Source organism: Anopheles coluzzii, chromosome 2 (assembly GCF_943734685.1).
Source record: "Anopheles coluzzii chromosome 2, AcolN3, whole genome shotgun sequence".
In the NCBI taxonomy this organism is placed as follows: Eukaryota; Metazoa; Arthropoda; class Insecta; order Diptera; family Culicidae; genus Anopheles; species Anopheles coluzzii.
Genome location: NC_064670.1, coordinates 21,868,536 through 21,885,376, shown reverse-complemented (window position 1 = coordinate 21,885,376; position 16,841 = coordinate 21,868,536). Strand labels below are relative to the sequence as shown.

The window sequence follows — 16,841 nt, the reverse complement described above, 5'->3', positions numbered from 1 at the left end:
CTAAAAGTCGGGATGCCGAAAGAAATGATCGTGGTAAGAGGGAGGTGGGGGGGGGGGGTCATTTTATCCCTCATTATAAATTGCAGAGAGCGGCACAAAATTCAGCGCAAGCCAGTCAAAATTATAGTCACGCTTGTTGCAGCACTGGAGCATCAAATGTTATCGCACTGCAACTGCAAATGCATTCGCTCTCCCTTAACAACTCTTGATTGACAATGCATTCCTGTTGCTGTAATTAATCTTTATTTGCGATAGTTATACATCGTACTTGTCCGTAACACGCCAGCACAGAGATAGAGCGAAGGCTTTCCGGATTCGGCCGGGCTACACAATATTTACAACTCTCTTCTGACCTACCCACTCCCTACTCCTGCCACGCGCATGATTCCGCTTCCAAATGGTTCGCGGGTCTACAGTACAGTGTCTGTGTGTGTGTGTGTGTGTGTGTTGTTAAATTTAATGTAAATACATAAGTGTAGTGTTATCACATCCTGCAACACTGTTACACGCTGCATTGCAGCTGCCGCCACCAGTTCCCAGGCGCGACCCAGGACACAGGTACAAAGGTGCCATCATCACCACCACCACCACGCGTGCGTTCGTCTCGCATGAGCCTCCGCGTTTCAGTGATTATCGAAATCGGACAAATCAAACACCGGCATTTCGAGCGGTGCTAGAGCGGTGGACAGATTGTCATGCATTAATCCGTGCGTATGCTTCTGTGTGCTGGGGCCACCACCACCTCCTTTGCTCGCGCTGGCCAACGATTCCGTGTCCACTAACCCTTGCCCAGCTTCCGAGCTGCCCGCGGGAGCTTCCCGTTCCTTCTCGTAGTAGCGCAGCTTCTCCCGCAGCTCCTCGTTTTCCGTCGCGTACTCGTCCACGTTCTGGGCCATGCGCTGGATCAGTATGTGCAGCGAGTGGTTCAGAGCGATTAGCTCGTTCACCGTTTTGGGACCACCGCCACCACCACCACCATTCACCGCCGGTTGGGCCGCGGTCAGCATTGTGTTGAGCGACTCGAGCAAACCGTCCGTATCGTCCAGGTTGTGATAGATCGCCACCTGCAGGTCGTTGTATTTGTCCATCTTTTCAATCTGCTGTGCGAGAAAGTCAGGATTCTTGCGGCGCTGGTAGTCGAGCGCCCGGAGGTACCGCTCGTACTGTTGCTTCCGCACCAGCATCCAGTCGACCTGCTTGAGATGGTACTTTCGCTGCAGCTGCAGCGACTCCTGCACGACGGTATTCGTCTGCAGCTTGAGCGCCTCGTTGAAGTGCGACACGGCCTTCCGGTGGCACTCGATGGCTTCGTCAAAGCGTCGATTTTTTGCAAAGTTTTCCGCCCTTCTGCCGTACATGTGAGCCTGCAAGGGAAAAGAGCGACACGCGTTTAATCGTTGCAATACATCACAAATCTGTACCACCGTGCAGCACAAAGTAATTATTACCCTATTTAGATGCGAATTTTCCATCGAAAGTGTGTAGCACAAGCGAAACGTAAACAAACTTTCACGCCACCACTTGCTTTGTTGTCGAAACCCGAACGTGAAACAGCTGATCCGTTGCCTGCCACAAGCGCGGCAGTGTTGCCAGCTTCGACGCGAGCGCTCCCGCCAGCTGTCACTTTCATATTTCGCCACATTGTTCTATTTACGTGTTTGTTTTTACGACGTTTTTACCACCCCAACTACCGTGAAGTGCGCGCCTTAATTCGTATCTTTTCCCTTTTTCTGAGTGTTTTTACCGTGTGAAAGTGATTGTGTGTCGTGTCACGCTCGCTGCAAAGGGTGTACTGTTTTGTTTTTTCCTCCGCTCATTAGTATGAAGTGTTATCGGTTTGCCATACACCACGCCAGCCATTCGACGGGACGCCCTAGCTGATAAACAAAATCCCCACGAGCGCTATCGTGAAGCCATCCTACCATAGAAAGAAGGAAAGAAACCGCCGCACCACAATGTGTAGGGACGAAATTTTAGCACACCTGACGGAAATGTTCGGTGATCATATTGAGCAGGAGCGAATCATTGCCACGATCGAGCAGTACGACGACTGTGAGTATGCGTCATTGCGTTTTCAAGGTTTTCGCCTCCTTTCCTGTCCAAACTGACCGAACCGTTTGCTTTCCCTTCGACTGCGGTGTCTAGTGAACGCGTGTGTCGAAGCGCTGCTGAAGGACGAGGAACAGATCGTTTCATCCCCGGACCGGCCGAAACCGGACGCAGCACTGCCGATAGCATTACCACCACCACCACCATCGCCCACCGATGGGCCCGACTCCTCGACCGGCGCTACCCGCAAGCAGGTGAACGTGGCGAAAGGCAACCTCCCGTCGGAGATGGCCACCAGCTTCGCGAGCCTGCTGCAGAAGGGCAGCTTGCCGGTGCAATTTCAGCAGCCCGGCAACAGCGCCAGCCAGCGGCCCCGGGGCCCCGGCAAGCACAAGCCAGCGCCGGACCAGCCGGCGAACTATCAAAACATCCTCGACATGGTGGGCCAAGGTTATCGCGTCATGGTGCTGATGCGTGGAGCACCGGGCAGTGGCAAATCGCACCTATCGCGGGCGCTTATCGACCACACTTCGGGGGGCGATTATCGTAATCACATATTCAGCGCCGACGACTACTTCATGGTGAACGGTGTGTACAAATTCCAGCCCGATGCGATCGACGCGGCCCATCGCTTTAATCAGCAAAACGTGCTAGCGAAGGCACGTGACGGCTGGAGCCCGATCGTGGTAGACAACACGAACATCTGCCTGTGGGAGATGTATCCGTACGTGCAGATGGCGGCCGACCACGGGTACTTTCTCGAGGTGCTCGAGCCGCAAACGCACTGGCGGAACAACAGCCGCAGCCTGGCGATACGCAACACGCACGGCGTGCCGGAGCCGAAGATCAAGCGGATGCTGCAGAACTACGAGAAGCTTGCGAGCGTGCAGGATCTGTACCGGATGTGCAAGCTCGAGCACGCGCTGTACATTCCAGTCAAGATGCGCCACTATCCGATCCTGCCGAGCGACTTGCTCATTACTGGCGACGAGCAGCGGGCACCGGTGGACCAACCGTCGCAAACGGCGACCGCACAGTGGAATGACGCATGGGAGGGTGGCATGACGAAAGCGACAAAAGACAACGGCGGACAGAAGCCTAACCTTTCCGCCATACCGCCGCCGAAGCCGCCTCGCGATCCGCAAAAGATAGGCACGCCCATTAAAGTGCCCGACTCCACCGGGCACCAGGGCGCGATGGAGGTGGATTGCGTCGGCGAACCGGCCGGTGCAATCGGTGGCGCAACCATCCGGCTTGACGAGGACGATTTTGTCTGGGATTTTACGGACGACTGGCGCAAGACGGCCACCAACTGGAAGCCGTACGACACGGAAAGCAATCAGTTCTGGGGTCAAACGTCGTCGTCGGCGTCCTCGTCGACGAAACCTGTCCCACCGGTGAGCGTGCTAGAGCTAGAATCGCAACCCCAGCGAACGTCCAATCCGCTCCACGAACCGATTGCGGAGTATCTCCTTTCCAGCGTGAAGGAACCGACCAAGCTGCCGGCAAAGTTTACCGATCCGGCACAGAAAGCCCTTCCTCCGTCCACCGCTCTCCAAACGCCAGGCAAGGAGAAGGCGTCGAAAAAGACGGACAAAAAGCGAATCGCCTTGACGAAGCACAAGCGCGGCTGCCCGAATGAGAACGCGAGCTTTTCGGAGATCTGCAACCTCTACCCAAAGGTACCGGAGTCCTACCTGTGGGATCTGTTCGAGAAGTGCAGCGGCGATGGTGACTGGGTGGCGAACCTGCTGCTCGAGGAGCAAAAGTTGGAAAACTTTGAAAACCCGTTCGGCGATGCTGGCTCTTCATCTGGCCAACGGCGGCGAGAGGAAGGTGGTGAGCTGGTAGATGCCCTCACGGAGACGGCGGTCAAGTGGAACTTGCTGGAATGTAGCTGCAACGAACCGGTGCCGAAAGCTGTCCCGGTGGTACCGGTCGCACCGTCGCTGCTCGAGGTGGACACCTTGGAAGCGGACCAAATGCTAGCCGCCGCAAGCTACACACCCGCCGGCGGCTCCTCGGGACATCAGTCACCGCGCGAAACGGTCCGGCGGACGGGGCAGGGGGGCCAGCAGCACAACAGCAAGGAAAACGCCCAAGCGCTCAAGAAGGAAATCGAGGCACGGTTCATACTCGGCAACGAACACTTCTCGGAACCGATTCAGAAGCTGCGCCTGGCCAGACGCATCGTCCCGGCCGCCGACGAGTCGCCGCCCGAGGAGCTGCTCGATCTGGAGACGGCCGACAAGGCGACGGACAGTGAGGTGGTCGAGCTGCGGCTCGGCGTCGAGCTGGTGCAGCAGCTGCACGCCATCTTCCGGGACAAGCACTGTCCCAAGTCGCTCGAGCTGGACGACCTGCAATCCGACCGGACGCGCGTGTTCATGGCAACGGAGACGGCGGAGCAGCTGTACCTGCTGTTCCTCGATTCGGTCTACAGCTACACCGAGGAGGAGCGGCAGCGCAGCCTGCGGGAGGACGCCCGCATGGCGCAGCTGATGCAGACGGAGGAAAAGTATCCCGCCCTGTTCAAACCGCCAGACCCGTCCGGCGAGCCGAACATGAAGGACATCATCGAGATGGAGGAAGCGCTGGCCGCCTACCAGAAGGAAACGAACGCCACCTGGCAGAAGGCGGACGGACCGCCCGACCTGGCCCAGCAGATGTCGCAGCAGAAGCTGAAGGAAATGTTCCCGCACCTGAACGGTGACGATCTGGTGGAGATTCTCGCTGCGCACAACAATCGCTTCGACGAGACGGTGCAGGTGCTGAACGCCTCCATCCCGGACACCGTGCGCCAGCAGATGCTGGAGAAGGAGGAGCTGCTGAAGAAGCGGGCCGAACACGAGAAGCAAAAGCTGCTCGATCTGTTCAGCTCACCCACCTTCGCCACCCCGTCCCCGACCGGGTCGAGTCTGTCCGGCGAGGAGGCGATCAATTTCCACCTAATCAAGGCGGAAGAGTGTCGCAATCTGGCCCAGCATCATCTCGACCTGAAGAACGAATGCCACGCAAAGGCCCGGCAGGCGATTCAGCGCAATGTGCCGGGTTTGGCCGACTATTACTCGCAGATTGCGCGCCTGCACCGGACCAAGATCGACATGTACAACAGCCGGGCGTCCAACTGCATCATGGAGGTGCACAAGCTGAAGCTGAACAATGACGAGGTGCTCGATCTGCACTATCTCCACTCGCAGGAGGCGCTGCGCTGCTTGGAGCTGTTCCTTGCCGAGCATGCCTCGAATCTGCTCAACTCGCAGCAACGCTTCAAGACGCTGTACATCATCACGGGGCGCGGATTGCATTCCGCCGATGGCAAACCAATCATCAAGCAGCGTGTTAAAGCCATGCTGAGAGTTAAGAACATAAGGTAGGTGCCGTAGCAGTGTGATTTGGGGTTGGTGTGGAGACTCATGTTTTTTCTTTGTAATCCACTCCATTACAGATACACCGAACTGAACCCGGGTTTCCTCAAGATTAAGCTGTTCAATCGTGATGACCTGGAACAGCTTATGATGACGGCCTAAAAGGAAGGCCGAAAGAGGGGAGTTTCACGTACGAGAAAGTGTACTTAAGCGCACAAGCGTCTCAAGCCACCGCAATAGGGAGGAAAGTCGTCGGAAATCACGCTGTTTCAAGCTACACGCCCAATCGCGTGTGTAGAAGGATGGACGGGAAGGGATAATCACGTTGCAACCCCAATGTACCTGATTTGCAGTCACGAGTCATCCGAGAGTCATTTAGCGAATAAAGTGAGTGCGCTCTTGCACAATGAAACGGATTTACGCCACGGATGTAAATGGATTTTTTTTTTCTAGAAGCCGTGTAAACGATCCATGAAACCCTGAAACACTTCTCCTGGTGCATGAATCAAAGCAAATGTATCAAAATATACATAAAATTACAAAACTACCTCACTTTCCTAGTGGTGAATCCGTATCGTCGCGCGGGAGAGCTTACTTTTCCCGGCGGTACAGCGGTTCATTGCACCACAATTTATGCTCTATGCTTTTCGGATTCATATTCCAGAAGCGTTCGCGTTGCTTGTTAATTTTCGTCTGCTCCTCCGGCGAAAGAAAGTGGAACGTGTTGTTCGTTTTGAAGCTTTGCACACTCGCGACCGACGAATCCGGCATTAGATGCTGATGCTGCAAACAGGAAACGATTGATCAATGTGCTGTCCCCGTCGTTATCGTACCGGGGTGTTGCACTGACTTACCTTCGTTTTGTTCCTGAGCTGTCCCGCGCACGATTTCATCTCATGTTCGTTCACTTCGTTGTACAGGCTTTGGTGACTTAGCGAGAATTTGGACAATTTTTTGTGCCTTCTGAAAATGAGAAGAGAAAAGGGTATAAACCACTGGGAAAGCTTTGTCACCGCCCTCCCTTTGAACCATACATAAGCTCCTCGAAATAGGTATGGTTTGCGACATTTTTCGACGATAACCGCTGATCGGGACAGTATGCGAGCATCTTCTTCATCAAATCCATCCCGAACACGTTCATGAGCGGCAGATGCCACCGTAGTTCAGTGGCTTGACGCTTAGCAAACTTTAAGTTCTTTACATTCCACGGCCGGAACCGCTCCAGCACAGCGGACGACGGGGAACCGAGCAGCTCGTGTATGCAGTCCAGCATCTCGATCTCGTTTTCACCCTGAAACAGTGGCTTCAGCGTCAGCATTTCATAGAAACAGCACCCGACCGCCCAAACGTCCATCTTGGGACCGTAGTAACCCATGGAAAGCATACATTCCGGGGCCCGATACCACCGGGTAGCGATGTAGATGGCGTACGGCGGACGTTGTGCGATCGTGGCCGCCGTTCCAAAGTCTGCCAGCTGGAGGGTTTCTCTCTAAAAACAAACAAAAAAGCGAACATCCAAAATAAATGAGTTTCCATTACCACTTGAGATCCAGGTCCACACCCCACCTTGCCAATGATTCCGGAGGAAAATTTTACTAAAATGTTTTCCGGCTTGACGTCCCGATGGAATATGCCGTTTTGGTGCAGATGCTCCAGCCCCAGCACGATCTGGTAGAGCATTTTTCGGACGCGGTTTTCCGAAAACGGTCGCACCCGTTTCTGCATGTACTCGTACAGGTTGATGTCCATCAGGTGCATGATTAAAGTTAGGCTTTTGTTTTCTCTAAAAATATATAAATATTACAGATCAGAGTTGGTCCATCATTTCCCGATGCAACCGTCCGCAGTTTAAAACTTACAACACGTGGTCACATAGCTGCATAACGTTCGGATGGCTCGGCACCGACTTCATGAGCTGTATCTCAGCGTACGCTACATCGCACATCAAATCACTGCAGCTATCGATCAGATGTTTGGCGGCATAGGATTTGCCCGACTTCCGACAGCGCACGAGAAACACTTCCGAATAGGCTCCGCTTCCGATTTGGTGAATGATGTCGTATCCTGTTGGCAGGAGTGAGAAAGAACAGAAGATAAATATATGAATTTATAATCAATGCGTTACCAAATATTGCTTACCTGTTATTTTGAAGGTACTCATCTTTCCTGTCTTTCCGTTTTTTTACCAGTGAACGACCGTTTGCTTTCGAAAAAAATAACAATTATCAAATAAACCAACCATGCGGACAATCGAGATACACACACCAAACCGTGCAAATTCCATACGAACGGATGAAAACTCAACGACTCCTTTGTACATGTGTACTTGGATTAGAAATTTATTGAATTCCTGCGCTCCTTGATTGGTTACTACAGTTCCTATCATACATTTCGTGAGCAAAGTCGCGAAAAAGGCACAACGTTCCCCTGTGCTTGCTTATAAAGTATTTTCCCTACGATTGGAATAAACCTGACCCACATGGTGGTATCTTCTCCGTTTTCCTCCATACTCGCTTCTGCGGTGGTTCTTACGAAATAATAACAACCTCTAACTCTCTCTGCAACAGCTTCTCTATTGCAAACGTTGGCGAAATTTCAAATCGTAAAACAGTATTCCACTATCTTAAATGCATAACACATCTGCACTTATCCTATTGCCAGGGTCATGCATGCTTTTCACAGCTTCTCCACCTTCTCGAACAGCAGCGCCCGGTTCCGTATGGACCGGCGGAATAGATTCCCCTTCGACTGGAACTCTTTCTTTGGTGGTGTTTCCAGGAACACGCCCTCGAAGATGGTTTCCAAATTCAGCCGACTCCGGCTAACGTTCCCATCCGGCGGGGTCAGTCCGATGCGGGCATGTATTTCGTCCAGCGTTACATACCCTTCGGCCGGCTGCTGACCGTTGGTGCCGGTGGTGCTGGCGGCTGGTGGTGGTGGCGTCATCCCGTACAGCGGCGTGCTGCAGCCCGAGTAGCAGCTGCGGCCGGATTTTGGCGTCGAGGTGGGCGATTCGAACGGTTCCAGCTCGATCGGTGACAGTGATCGGGCCGAGGGCGACATCGAGCAGGCAGAGAATGGTGGCATTTCGTCGAGCAGGCTGCCCTCCGCCACTCCACTTCCGTCGTCCGATCCGTTGAACGGCGACAGGTACCCGTCCTCATCGGACGAGCTCGATTCGTACTCCTTCCGTACCGGTGGTCCAGCCGTCGCCAGCCTATTGCTGCTGATGCTGCCACCAACGGTCTTTGGTGCCGTTGTGACTTTGTGCATCGTAATTTTGGGGGCTAGGCGAACGTCGTGGCGTGGGTAAACTATTCGTTCGATCGTTTCCTCGCGAGACGCACTTCGCACAAGGGGTAGCTTTCTGCCAAGCTCAAACAGTCGAAAGGCAAACACAACAAACAGGTACACCAGAATTTCCAGGTAAACGAATGCAAGGACGCGAAAGCGGTTCACATTTTCGACAACACTTTGAATCGCCGTTTGACGTTTTGACAGCACGTGCGCTGCGTCTCGCTTCGTTCGCTTGATATCTCTTTCGCTCGCGTTTCCTGATCGCGGTTTGACAGCTCGATGCATAGTCGAACCCCATCATTGCATCGAGCAACGCAGATTGTAGCAGTGGGTTCGACTATGTGATTACCGTCGTTCGTCGAGCTTCGTCGTTTCCCTTCCCGTTGCGTTGTTGAAAACATGAAAGCATAACCATCATCATCATCAGCAGCAGCAGCAGCAGTAGCAGCAGCAGCATCGCCACACGAAAGCGACACCAAGTGTATACTTTTTCCTACCCGTACCTGCTGACTACTTTTTCCTCCCCGTGCACTGCGCGATAGCCTTTGGGGCCAATCGTTCTGGAAAGGTAAGTATCGCTCAACCTGCTGTGGCTGCCTTCGGTGTTCTGCCTCCCAGCACGCCCAGAGCTCACGGCTGATGCTGCGTTCCGGGGCAAATCGTTCCCTCAGACTCAGCTCAGAGCGCAGCAGCCACAGCGGACACGCGATACCCGACAGCGAAACACAGTCGGAAAGCTGTGTCTACTTTTCCGGGTGAAACGCTTGCAGCTGGGTAGTGCGACGCCCGCTAAAGGACCGATACACATCCGGGTACCGCTGTGCACATCCGGAAACGGGTGCCCCAAACAGCCTAAGCAGCCAATTTTAAGATATTCAGTATTGATTTTTGTCACCGTATTGCCGTATTTAAGGGCAAAGTTTACACACACTGATAATATTTCCCCCAACTCGTTTTTATCTCTCTCTCTCTCTCTCTCTTTCCATGCCGTGCGTGAACAGCTTGGGTTGCTGGGATCCATTTGCCTTAAACCCTCATCAACTTATCCGGGAAACTTCCGTCCCTTTGCTCGGGACACAACAACGACGGGACGGTACTGCCTGGATCGTCGTGAAGACTGATCGCTCAGTAAGGCTGCTGCGTTTGCTGGTGGTTGTGATTTCGCAAAACAAACGACGATTGGCTCCCGTGTGCACGTGAACAAACTGATGTGGACATAGCTGGCCGCTCGATTCAGAGAAGCAACCAACGCCTAGCAGGACAGCCCAGGAGATTCCGCCGTCAGTGCCCACTTGGACCTGCAGGAAGCAAACGCTCCACAATTGACAGATTACAAATGCCCAGAGGTAAACGTCGTCACGCCATAGACATGCGGCCCAGCGAAGAAGACCAGCAGTCGACCAAGCGACAGCGAAATAGTTATCAAAGGTAAGTCGCAGCAGCAAAAGGGAGAGGAAGCACCTTCCCGATTTCGACGTCATTTGTTGTCTACGGTTGGTGCGTGTGTGGTAAGAGCCCCGATAATGAGCCTGACCCGTACAGGATGTTTGGGACACGTCGTGACCGCTGTGTCCAGGCGTGCATTTGATTTATACGTTTGTTTCCCCCTTTGCTCGAACGATAAGTTGCTTGGTTCCCCGTCTCACCTCCCGTCTCCTGCCAACCTCCTTCCTTCCCCCTCAAAATGACCGACCTGGTCGGTGGAGCTAAATTAGCGCTACGCTCTCTTATGCCCACGTAGTAGCAATGGCAGTATGTGCAGCGTGGCGCGTCTTTTTTAAAAAAAGATCAACACGATATTTTTAGCACACAGGGGCATACACACACACACAGGGGCATACACAGGGAGGTCCGCAGCAAGCGAATGAGAGTTGCTTTCCTTCCTAATTTTCACTTTCCATTTGTCAGCGAAACACCGTCCCCGAAACAAGCACCAGCACCACCAAGCACGGTGTGGTGTGGGTTTTTCTTGCGCCCCGAGCGTGTGTAGAACAGCGAGTGAAGAACACGATAACAGTGATAAAAGTGTCTGTTGTGGTGCGACTCGACATTATCATTCTTTCGGTCCATTCGGCCTCATTTTTCCGGCTGGCAGGGCGAAAGGGACGGGTTTTCTTCGATGTTCGATAGTAGCCGAACGTCTGAAGTGGCGAATGTGTAGCGCGTTTCTCGACTGATCTGTCAACGGAACGGAGGCGAGCTATATACGAGATGGGTGACGGAATGTACGGATCTTGCGGATATGCGGCGCCTACTTGGGATGGGTCTATTTCACCGTTGCCATTGTTACACTGACATGGTTTGTTTTGCCTTTCGCTTGCAGCTCACGGCGCTACAGCAAATCGGAGGACGCCTTCAATCAGAAACGATGCCTCACCTGGTTCCGGGAGTACACCACGCCGGACGATCCGGACACTTTAGGTAAGATGGCGAAACACAGCTCAACCACCGTACGTGTATTATGTGCGTGTTTTTGTGTGTGCGTGCAAATGTGTTAAGTAATCGGCAAAAAAGAGCCCGCTGAGTCGCTTCGCTAAGGACCAAGTGCACCTCCGGTGGCCGGTAAACAATGGGTCTAATTTTAGACCACAAACGGAAGGGCCGTTGGCACTTACTGGCTTTGTTTGTCTTTTGAAGGGAAACATGTAGCGAAAAGGGGCTTTTTTTCTAATCAACTTTTCCCACGTTTTTAGGTCCCGAAGGGATGGAAAAGTTCTGCGAAGACATTGGCGTCGAGCCGGAGAATGTGGCGATGCTTGTGCTGGCGTACAAGATGGGTGCCAAACAGATGGGCTTCTTCACGCAGAGCGAGTGGCTCAAAGGGCTAACGGATCTGCAGTGCGACACGGCCTCCAAGGTGCAGTGCAAGCTGGAGTATCTGCGAAGCATGCTCAACGACCCAAACTCGTTCAAAATCATCTACAGATATGCGTACGATTTTGCAAGGGTAAGTGTGGGTCCCCCGTTCCCCTTACACCGCGAGAGGCTAATGCGCGACCATCACCCCTCCCCATTCTGCCCGTTTCGCTTCCACAGGATAAAGACCAGCGCAGCATGGACATCGAGACGGCGAAAGCAATGCTTCAGCTGCTACTCGGCAAGCACTGGCCACTGTATGCACAATTTGCCCAATTCCTAGAGCAGTCCAAGTACAAAGTGATCAACAAGGATCAGTGGTGTAATATTCTAGAGTTTTCCCGCACCATCTCCAACGATCTAACAAACTACGATGTCGATGGAGCTTGTGAGTATCAATCCCACGTTTCAAGGGTCCTGTAGATATCATAGCGATACTAATGCCTTTCTTTGCAGGGCCCGTCATGCTGGACGAGTTTGTGGAATGGTTAAGACAATTGAGAGCACAGTCAACGATTAGCTGAGGATTACTGCAGCGTTAGATGCCGTGAGGAGGAGCCCCGCACCCAGTTCGCATGATTGCAGTAAGAATTCGAAGACAAAATCCACAACAACAGTAAAAACAACATCGAAAAGGTTCATCCTGCACCAACAAAGCGACGATCCTTTTAACCCATCCTAGTAGGCGCCTGTTTTTCCCCCTTCACACCAACACAACCCAAGCAGTAGAATCTCCCACCCAAAAATCTGGTCTAGCAATTCCATGGGAGACAGTACACACATACACACCCAACACGACGCAGTACGGTGCCAGGGCGATAGCGAAGCAAGGGGGGATATACAGCAGCAGTAATCGTAAATTCTTCCCGCGTCCAGAGCAAAACGATGAATATGGGTTAGAGAGTGATGTATATTTTTGAAAGGATCATTTTCTGCTTACCTATTACCCTTTTCTGTAATGTAGATATTGAGTGGATTGTGTTCATGTCAGGACATTCTACTACGATACATATATTAATGCGCTTTGCTGTAACATACACCACTAATGCGACATAGGTTTCGTAGGTAACTTATCATTTTGTTTACCTTTGTTTAAGGGACCTTTCTTAACCGTAATCTGCAGCAATCGATTAGCGCAGATTAGCGTACATACATTTTGTCTTCTCTCTCGTTCTCTCTCTCTCTCTCTCTATCTCTCTTACTTTCCCTCCCGCCCTCCTCAAGTATATCGCCCACCTCAGCAGCATTAGCCTCAAAACCGAAACCAAAAACGAAAGTGCGGGAGCAATGATTTTTAGTTTTGTTTTGTTTTTTTTTTTGCAAATTGATTTTGCTTGCCTGGTCGAACAGAACCGCGTGAATTCAATGTTCTTTTCACAACATTGCAATACAATGAAATTAGGATCTATGCAAACCACATATACGCACGAGCGCGAAACGGTAAAGGAGGAAACGAAAGCAAAGAACTGAAATGAATTGTGTGAGTGAGTGAGTGAGTGTTAGGAAAAGAACAATAAATGAAATTGCTAATGATAGATTAGGGGTACCCTTACCCGTCCAGTGGGGGAGGCTGGCAGTTCCAATCCAAACGAAACACAGTACACACAGACACACACACACACATACACAAACAAACTTAGAACTTCTTCTAATTTTGTCCGCAATCGTAGACGGAATCTGTTTGTTTGTTTTTTTTAGACAAACTCCGTAATGCACAGGATGCATGCGCAAAAAAAACACGAACGAGTTGACCGTTCGCGCAAGTTTATATTTATAACAATTAGCTTCATACGACAGGACGACGGGACGATGGGTCACCGGGAAAAGGCACACACACACACACACACACAGCGACTAGGGCCCTAACGAACTGATATTCCGATAACGATAAAGTGGGTAGGGGGGGGCAAACAATTTTGGGTGATTGAAATCGATGTGGCGATGTGTGCAGTAGTGAGCAGAGTTAGTGAGCCGCCATCCATCTTACTCATGGCAGCAAACTTTGAACCCCTTTCCGTAAGACAAAGAAACAAGTAATTAACGAATGGCAGACATACAAATTACCGCAAAAAACAAGAGTTCACTTACAGCAAATAAAATAGTCGATCATCAAAATTCGGTTTAGCTTGTAGCATGGTTTTTGGCAAGGAGCTACACAGTAAAGTCACATAAATGCAGAGATGATAAAACTTATGGCAAAATTCATTACTATCATTACGATAAAAAGAAAACAACATTAAACTACGGCCGCCACTATACTCTCACCAAAATCAAACTAATCGTATGACAAAGTAACACACATTAGCAGCAGGCGGGCGCACGACAACTTGTACCGAGAAGAGGAGGTGTACCGGTGCAAAGGGCAGCAACGGTCATAATATGCGTAATAAAAGTCCAAACATACTTTATCTTAACCTTGTGTCTTTAAGCGTTCTTTATTGGGGGCGAACAATCTATTCTTATTTGCAGTATCGATCCGCTTTCATTTTGCTTCTCCGATCCAGCAATGCTTCATGCAGAGCGCCGTCCTCCTTTGCCTTTTTCAGAGTCAATTTGTCCTCCTTGCTTACGCGTATCTTCTTGTCTTGGAACTTTTGAAACTTTTTCCTGCAAATAATAGAACATGAATACATATTCACTGCTAGTTTTGCGGCAGCCATTCACCATACTTACACATAGTTTAGCTCCACTTGATCGAGATCGCCCGATTCCTCCACCGGCAGCTCCTTGCTGGAGATGTCCTCCCTTCCGGCGCAGCTCCGTATCGTGCACACCTCATCGCTGCCCACCTTCTTCTTGATAGCCACCAGCGCATCGTCCTCCGGATCGACCGACACGAAGCAACCGTTCGCCGCCAGCAGTGCCGTTTTGCCCTGCTCAAACACTGGCTCGAACTGCTCCAGCGCCGACACCGCATCCGACCGCCCCGTTATCATGCCGTCCTTCTCCACCTTCAGGTATTTGCCGTAGCCGGACTTGAAGGCCACCTTCTGCTCGTTGATCAGTACGGCGCTGAAGATTTCTTCCGGATCCGGCGGATCACCCTCGTTGTGCGGTGCGCCCAGTGTGAAAAGCCCGTTGTCCAGTGCTTTTACGTACGCCTGCTTATCGAACTGGAGTGCGATCGAGCCGGTAATGTCGCTAGTTTTCGCGACCTGCCACCAACCGCCATGCTTCACCGCGTCCGTATCGACCACGAGCGCTCGCTTCGCTTCCTTATCCTTCTTGTCCTTTTTGTGCTTTCGCTTGGTACCCCTGGAAAGACGGGAAAGGAGGAGGTTTTTATAGAATTGTATACGATTTTTACTCACTCATCGGTTCTTACTTAGAACTTTCACCCTTCAGAACGAGTTTACTGATTTTAGCTTTGTTGTATTCGGACATTTTCGATGCTTTCGCAGGGATATCTTCCCAAAAATTTTGCTGCAATCGATGTAAACAATCGAAAATAGGCTGTTTGACAGCGGGCTTTGTTTACAACGCCCGTACAACATGGCGAGCAGTTTTGACGTTCGAATATTGCTACTTCTCGCTCATTTTCTCTACCCTTCCTTTACTTGCCTACAGTGCTCGTTTCGCAGTGAACTTTTTTTTGTTGAAAAGTTTCAACAATTCGTTGAAATACCGTTGGGATTGTTTAAACAAAATTATATTCTGTTTAATCAACAAACATCTCTTCTAAAAGAGGAAATAAATAGAATACTGTTTTCCTTAATATTTTAGAGCACTTACAAAGGTCCACGTGTAAATTCCTCTCTCGTCACCACTCATTTCATTTCATTAAAGAGCAATTTTAAACCAGCACCCAAAAAACAAAAGCCTCTCATCATCAGCTACTCAAGATCAGTTTTTTTAAAATCTAATCTCCATTTAAGCTCCTGTAATCCATGCAGTACGAGTCAGTACCACGCTAACAAGTTCCGCTCATCACCAGGTGGGGGGAGGTCCGCGCTCTCTGCTTATTGTTTAACATTGCCGCCTGTCTTGTCCAAAAACCTTAAAGTATGCTTCCAACGTTTCATGATGTCCCATCGCTGTTTTGTGTGTTGTGTGCTGTCCATTCCCTAGTATCAGGCCCACCCGCACCGGATGATGTTACGCTATCTGATGCTACCTAACCTTGACGGAACTGGTGCAGTGACGGTAGATGAAGTAGAACAAGCGACAACTAAAACAAAACAAAACAAAACCTCACGCCAGTACGCTAATAACGCACAATGAACTTCCTCTTGCACCGAGCCACAAGCCACGGCACAAAGCAGGAACCCAACGGGCAAGAAAGCATCAACAATATCAAAAACAACAATAACAGCAAAAAAGCATGGATCTCGGTCAGAGTTTTAAGCCCCTCCCCATCTTACCACCGCTTAAAATCTCCACCAGTCGCATTCAAAGCCTACTGAAGGCCGTTTTTAAGGCTCGCCAAAGCAGCAAAAACAAAACATCCGTAACGCACAGTTCGTCCCATTGAGGAGAAAGCTCCGGGTGGGGGATGGTGTGCAGGGGTGAGATGCTGTGTTGTACAGAGCGCAGAACGCCACAAAAAAGAAACCCTCGCCTTCCATTAATTTTATCCAGTTGGTCGCACAGTTTGAAGTGTGCGCCTGTTTTTGAGCTCCAACCACCGTGTACAGCTGGTGCGCCTTTACGCGCGCGCTAAAACACTGCCAATGAAGAGGGAAGTGCGAGGGATGGGGGCGGTCTCTGACTTCAGGCTTTTCGACACTCACACCCAAATCCTGGCAACACCCGGGACAAAAGCATTATGTTCTTGGCTGGCTCCCCTCGCTATTGTTTCTGGCCGGGTGACGTTAGATCTTCGAAGTTTCGCTCGCCAGCGCCACCATGGATCGGACGTACGTTGCTCGTAGTAACCATGGAGGACACGATACACCATCAAAGGGGGTGTCGTCGAACGAGCACACTACTCTTGTCAAGTGCCCGCGAAGATAAGAAAGCGCTCTCCATTCAATCCTTCTACCCACGCTGGGTAATGTACTTCAGCGGCAAGGGATGGATTTTATGACTGCTCAATTGTGGAAGAGTTTCGCGTGTTCACACCGAGTGTCCGGACAAGTGCTCTATATCCTGGTTAAGACACAACACTTGTTGCCTTGTTGTTGCAGGAAACGTTGTTTAGGGGTGAGAAAGAGAGAGAGAGAGAGAGTGAGAGAGGGGGGGATGAAACATTGCCAATAATCCCGAAGCACTGGAGCATTCAACGGATTGATACATACCAAGGCGCGGGCGATCATCCGATGACGATGGATG

The 16,841-nt window shown here is 51.1% G+C and overlaps 6 protein-coding genes across 7 annotated transcripts; 2 read left to right on the top strand and 4 right to left on the bottom strand.

Moving 5' to 3' along the window:
• Positions 1-220: 220 nt before the first annotated feature.
• Positions 221-1,567, bottom strand: LOC120948253 (uncharacterized). The gene is made up of 2 exons (XM_040364386.2): positions 1,449-1,567; positions 221-1,364 (listed from the first exon to the last, which is right to left on the bottom strand). The coding sequence occupies exons 1-2, from the start codon at positions 1,470-1,472 to the stop codon at positions 624-626; spliced, it is 765 nt and encodes a 254-aa protein (XP_040220320.2). The 5' UTR covers positions 1,473-1,567; the 3' UTR covers positions 221-623.
• Positions 1,568-1,651: 84 nt separating this feature from the next.
• On the top strand, positions 1,652-5,833 carry LOC120948244 (uncharacterized). Its single transcript, XM_040364373.2, has 3 exons — positions 1,652-2,052; positions 2,146-5,422; positions 5,498-5,833. Exons 1-3 carry the CDS (start codon positions 1,956-1,958, stop codon positions 5,577-5,579), a joined length of 3,456 nt encoding a protein of 1,151 aa, XP_040220307.2. The 5' UTR covers positions 1,652-1,955; the 3' UTR covers positions 5,580-5,833.
• Positions 5,834-5,921: 88 nt separating this feature from the next.
• Positions 5,922-8,046, bottom strand: LOC120948249 (MAPK/MAK/MRK overlapping kinase-like). The gene is made up of 6 exons (XM_040364381.2): positions 7,557-8,046; positions 7,277-7,481; positions 6,984-7,200; positions 6,452-6,906; positions 6,272-6,380; positions 5,922-6,200 (listed from the first exon to the last, which is right to left on the bottom strand). Exons 1-6 carry the CDS (start codon positions 7,576-7,578, stop codon positions 6,009-6,011), a joined length of 1,200 nt encoding a protein of 399 aa, XP_040220315.2. The 5' UTR covers positions 7,579-8,046; the 3' UTR covers positions 5,922-6,008.
• A 42-nt stretch (positions 8,047-8,088) lies between these two features.
• Positions 8,089-8,999, bottom strand: LOC120948250 (uncharacterized). The gene has a single exon (XM_040364383.2). It carries the CDS (start codon positions 8,997-8,999, stop codon positions 8,094-8,096), a length of 906 nt encoding a protein of 301 aa, XP_040220317.2. The 3' UTR covers positions 8,089-8,093.
• Positions 9,000-9,126: 127 nt separating this feature from the next.
• Positions 9,127-13,984, top strand: LOC120948255 (DCN1-like protein 4). 2 transcript variants are annotated; one of them, XM_040364389.2, is made up of 6 exons: positions 9,127-9,282; positions 9,716-10,142; positions 11,038-11,135; positions 11,408-11,661; positions 11,751-11,958; positions 12,027-13,984. In XM_040364389.2, exons 2-6 carry the CDS (start codon positions 10,051-10,053, stop codon positions 12,092-12,094), a joined length of 720 nt encoding a protein of 239 aa, XP_040220323.1. In that variant the 5' UTR covers positions 9,127-9,282; positions 9,716-10,050; the 3' UTR covers positions 12,095-13,984. The 2 variants fall into 2 exon arrangements, with proteins under 2 accessions (XP_040220323.1, XP_040220324.1); XM_040364390.2 differs by lacking the exons at positions 9,127-9,282; positions 9,716-10,142 and adding an exon at positions 10,609-10,939.
• A 2-nt stretch (positions 13,985-13,986) lies between these two features.
• Positions 13,987-15,049, bottom strand: LOC120948251 (protein FRG1 homolog). The gene is made up of 3 exons (XM_040364384.2): positions 14,896-15,049; positions 14,244-14,825; positions 13,987-14,177 (listed from the first exon to the last, which is right to left on the bottom strand). Exons 1-3 carry the CDS (start codon positions 14,952-14,954, stop codon positions 14,030-14,032), a joined length of 789 nt encoding a protein of 262 aa, XP_040220318.2. The 5' UTR covers positions 14,955-15,049; the 3' UTR covers positions 13,987-14,029.
• Positions 15,050-16,841: the final 1,792 nt, after the last annotated feature.